The 5,044-nt window shown below is 36.9% G+C and overlaps 1 protein-coding gene across 1 annotated transcript; it reads left to right on the forward strand.

The window, feature by feature from the left end:
* Positions 1-2,565: 2,565 nt before the first annotated feature.
* Positions 2,566-4,187, forward strand: LOC135224780 (uncharacterized). Its single transcript, XM_064264105.1, has 2 exons — positions 2,566-2,748; positions 3,057-4,187. The coding sequence occupies exons 1-2, from the start codon at positions 2,566-2,568 to the stop codon at positions 4,185-4,187; spliced, it is 1,314 nt and encodes a 437-aa protein (XP_064120175.1).
* The last annotated feature ends 857 nt before the right edge of the window (positions 4,188-5,044 follow it).

Genomic DNA, 5,044 nt, shown 5'->3' on the forward strand with positions numbered 1-5,044 from the left:
CAGGGTAGAATGACGTTCACAAAATCACATGCGCAGATGAGTCCCAAACTCATCGCTGGAGCGGGACTACCTGTCATATCTTTATCGTGGTGTATACTGTGTGCCTGGCATCCTTGTGTATTGTTTCTCTCATCAGGAATAGGAGGACACTGGGGGACGAGGTCAATGAGCTCGTACTTTTGTGTCTCGACCGTTAACAAGATTTGATGATTGGACAGGTAAAACTGGTGTCTTACTTAATCATGATAAAAGTGATTATCATAAATGATGTGTATCATTAACTGAAAGTTATATAAGAACTTTCATAAAAGGGAAAGGTACTCAAGGCATAAGGTCACAGTTACATGGAAGTCACAAAAAAGAAGTACAAAGAAATAGAGAAATTCTCTTGCTTATCGTTAACACATTATTAACCTGAGCTAGGTAAAATATATCTTTTTCGAGGCCATCGTGGAGAGACTGGATGCATAAGTATAGATGGTGAAGAACTTGTTGGAAATAACGGAAACTTTAGAACCCTTCTAAGGTATAGGCTTAGAGGACGTGATTCACTGCTTAAGCAACATTGTGCAACTGCAAAAGGTAATGCTACCTATCATCACAAACACAAAATGAGCTGATTTCTGCAGCTGGTTTACTAGTACAAGAGATGGTACTCACACGAATAAAAAATGCTAAATATTGGTCAATAACTGCAGATGAAACTACTGACAGACATAAAAAAGAACAGATGGCTATAGCTATTAGGTATGTTTTTCCAGTCTCTTCAGACAAGTGGAATTGCCATGAAGATCCAATTCCTAAAAATTATATGTATCGTGAGGAGATCACCTATGGGGATATTGAAGATGGAAACGAAGTAGCTCTCACAGGTGAAATAATTAGACGCACCCTCTTGAAAACCGTGAAGGATTTTGGATTATGCATAGCTTTTTGCATTGGACAAAGTTATGAAGGCGCAAGTACTATGTCTGCTAAACGTTTAGGTGCTGCTGAAACCTTTCAAAATCAAGCTCCACACGCGCAATATTTTCATTGTGCAATGCACTGCTTGAACCTGAGTGCCACAAAAGCTATAACAATTTTACCAATTCAGCTTGCACAAGAAGTTGTGAAGGAATTATCTACATGTTTTCGTTCAGTGCCAAGAGAACAGACTTACTCAAAGCTCGCATTAAGGACTCTGAAAGAACAGCATCAGCTAAGAAACAGCTCTCTTGTGAAACACGCAATATCGAAAGACACACAAATGTAGTAATTACTTTGAATAGTGCTTCCTAACGTACTGCAAGCTCTTGGCAAAATTAAAACCTGGCCCTCAAGTGATGCGAGGAAGACTGCCAATCTTCTTGAAAACACAATATGTAAGTCGCATTTTGTCGTTTGCTTGCTTCATCTTGAAAACATATCTTCTCTGATGCTACTGTGACGCATATTGTTAAATTTGTACATATTGCTGAACCATTTAATTATTGTCCTGTTTAGTTAACTGTATAACTACCATTTGAATACGGAATCACTTGTTATATTCTGCGTTGTTTGTCTCCTTCGGACCTTTTCCCTGGCTTTAAGTTAGTCTCACTCTGGTCTCTTGCTGGGAGGAGGGTCGAAGGAGCTGTCTATTTATTTTTGAGTATTTTCTGTATATTTTTTCAATATTTTGAATGAGGTTTAATTTCTTTATTTATGGGTGTGATTTATAGCATTGTTCTGCTAAGGGAGGAATGTTTATTTTTACTTACCTTTTGTGTTAATATAATAATTATTTCGTTACTAAATTTTCATTTATCCTTTCTTAATATTGTGTTACAAGCTTACAGAACCCATCCGTGTCTTATTCTTAAATATTCAGTGATGAACCTAATTAAGTATGTAACATAATTTGGGGGCCTGACCGGGATACATTCTTCCTTTTAATGAGTAATTTGTCAGTGTTGTGTGTTCTCATTCAGAATATTGTACGTTGTGAGCCATCTGAATACCTGTTATTTTCGATATTGTATTTTATGAAGCGTTGCGCGCCCGCTTTTGAAATATAGTGTCGGTTTATGTTATAGTGCAGTGCCTGTTGACTCGTTTATTCCCAGTATTGTTCGCTTGTTTCTCCTCTCCCCACCGAGACTCGCCCGAGAGCAAAACTCGTTGGCTCTTTAATCTGTTATAAACTTCAATTATCACTGCTGAGAATTCGTGTAGTTACTCCTATTGATTCAAAGCCCGTTTTTATTGTATTGCATGTGGGGTACAGTATAAACCTTTTTCCCTTTTGCCTGACGCACGAAATGCTTAAGCTGTCAATTTTTAGTCGCTTAGAGTAATAACTATTGTTTGGACCAGGCAAGGTTATTCCTTCTCCACTCTATTTGACTAGAATCGGGAAATTTCCCCCGTACACTTAGCCTTTTAAAACCGTATTGTTATTTTTTCTTCATTCATTTGAAATACTGTTTACTTTTATGAAGTTAACAAATTGCTTAGACGTAATTGTGAGTTACCTTGCGTTCATTTGTGGAACAGGAATTCAGATAGTTTACGTAAGGAAGTTTTCATAGTTTCAATTTCACAATGGCTAGTTTTGATGTGGATAAATTTGCTGGTAATCCTTCTGCTGAACTCTCCACAATTCAATATGCAAAGAAGAAGGATCTTTTAGAGTTAGGCTTACGTTTGCGACTACCAGTTAGAAGTAACTTGAAAAAGTCTGAAATTCGAAATTTAATTCTTGAACATTACTTAAAGGCTAAAGAGGTAGGAGCTGAAGCTAGACTCTGGATAGTTGAAGACAAGGATACTTTGACTAACGAACAAAGACTCGAGTTTGAGCGAATTGCGGTAGAGCGCGAGAAGGAAGAGAAAAACTTAGAAAGAATAAAACTAGAGTTTGAAATTGAAAAAGAAAGGAAGAATAATGATTTAAGATTAGAAGCAGAGAGAGAACGAGAAGATTTAATTATTCGAAAAGATAGAAGAAGAGAGATTAGAATTAGAGCAGAAAAGAGAGAAGAGAAGATTAGATTAGCAAGCAAAGAAAAGAGAAAGAGAGACTTGCATTTCAGGCTGAATTAGCTGTAAAAGTAGAAAGGGAGACTATTGAATTGCAACTGAAAGCAGAAAGGGAAAAATCTGAACTTTCCCGGCTCGATAAACGGCAAGAAATTGATTTGCTAGAATCTCAAAAGAAGTTTGACTTATCCAAGAATATGAAATTAGTACCAGATTTCACTGATTATGACCCTGAGGACTATTTTAGGGCTTTTGAAGAAACTGCTTCTCATTTGAATTGGCCGAAAGAACAATGGATTTGGCTACTTAGGCCTAAACTTTCCGGTAAAGCGGCTCAAGTTTGTCGACATATCAAAGAGACAAATGATTATGAAGTTATAAAAAAGGCTGTCATAGATGCTTTTTCAATTTCTGTGGAGGGTTATCGGCAAGTTTTCCGCAATAAAGTTAAAACTAGTACTCAGACATACCTAGAGTTTGCTTCAGAAAAATTAAGAGATTTTAGGAAGTGGTTAAAAGCTTCAACTATAACTACCTTTGAACAGTTAGAAAATCTAATAGTGTTTGAGGAATTTGTTAGAAAGCTTCCTTCACATATAATGTTGTACCTTTGTGACAGACAAGAAAATGACTTGTTAAAGGCAGCTTCTTTAGCAGACACCTACTCCCTTGTACATAAAACTAGCAAGAGATTAGATCATATTGTAAAACAAGTTCCAGGCAATACTCTGGGTGTTAGTACTGAGGAATCTAGAGAGTCACTGCTTTGCAAATATTGTAAGAAACCAGGTCATTCTATTAAAAACTGTAAAGCACCAAATTGTAAGGTTTCGGAGTTAAATAGGAATTTTAAGGATAGGAGTTTTAAAAGTAATCCATTGCATAGGGATAAACCGTCTTTGCATGTGGTAAAACATGAAGCTGTGGATTTGTTTGAAGGTTTCAAAATAGATGGTATTGGATCTTTAACATCCGATGGTGGTGAGCATAAGTTAAAGATGTTACGTGACACAGGGGCATCACAAAGTTTGATTTTAAGGAAAGCAATCCCAGATATCAATAAGGCTTTAAATGGTGACTTTGTACTCTTGAGGGATTTAACTCGAACTTCTCGTGCCCCCCTTGCAGACATTTATATTGATTGTCCTTTGAAAAAAGGTAGTGTCGGTAGGTGTGGTAGATAACAATTTTCCTGTGGAAGGAGTATCCTTGTTAGGCAATGATCTGGCAGGTAATTTAGTTGTTCCAAATTTGGTGGTAACTGATCATCCTAGTGAGGGAAATGATTTTAGTAATGATGTAGCTTGTGTAATTACTCGATCACAGAAATCAAAAGACCTAGAATGCTCTGAAGTAATAGAAAATGCAGTGGAAAATATTATGAGCAAAGCTGAGCTTATCAAAGCTCAAAAACAGGATGATACCCTAGGTAATTTTCAGTCAGGCAGTCTCTAAAAGTGAAATTGATAAATCACCTAGTTTTTATTATGAATCTGGTGTGCTCATGAGATTTTATCGCCCTGCTAAGTTATCTAAGCTTGACACTTGGGGTGAAAAGCACCAGATCGTTTTACCATCCTCTGTAAGAAAACTTGTTTTGGAGGTTGCTCATGATGGGAATGGTGGACACTTAGGGATTCACAAGACTTATCACAAGATTCTTAACCATTTCTACTGGCCTAACATGAAAAAGGATATAGCAGACTTTATCCGTACTTGCCACATTTGTCAGATTTCAGGAAAGCCTAACCAAAGTATACCCAAATATCCTCTTCAACCTATTGTAGTTCCTGATGATCCTTTTCATAGGGTAATTATAGATTGTGTAGGACCTCTGCCAAAAACAAAAAAGGGTCACCAATATTTGCTCACAATTATGTGTCCTACTACACGTTATCCCATAGCAATTCCCTTGCGTAATATTTTGGCTAAAACTATAGCTAATGCTTTGCTTAAAGTTTTCACCACCTATGGAATCCCCAGAGAGTTACAGTGTGACCGTGGCTCTAACTTTACAAGTGACTTATTCAGTAAAGTTCTG

Source organism: Macrobrachium nipponense, chromosome 12 (assembly GCF_015104395.2).
Source record: "Macrobrachium nipponense isolate FS-2020 chromosome 12, ASM1510439v2, whole genome shotgun sequence".
NCBI classification, from domain to species: Eukaryota; Metazoa; Arthropoda; class Malacostraca; order Decapoda; family Palaemonidae; genus Macrobrachium; species Macrobrachium nipponense.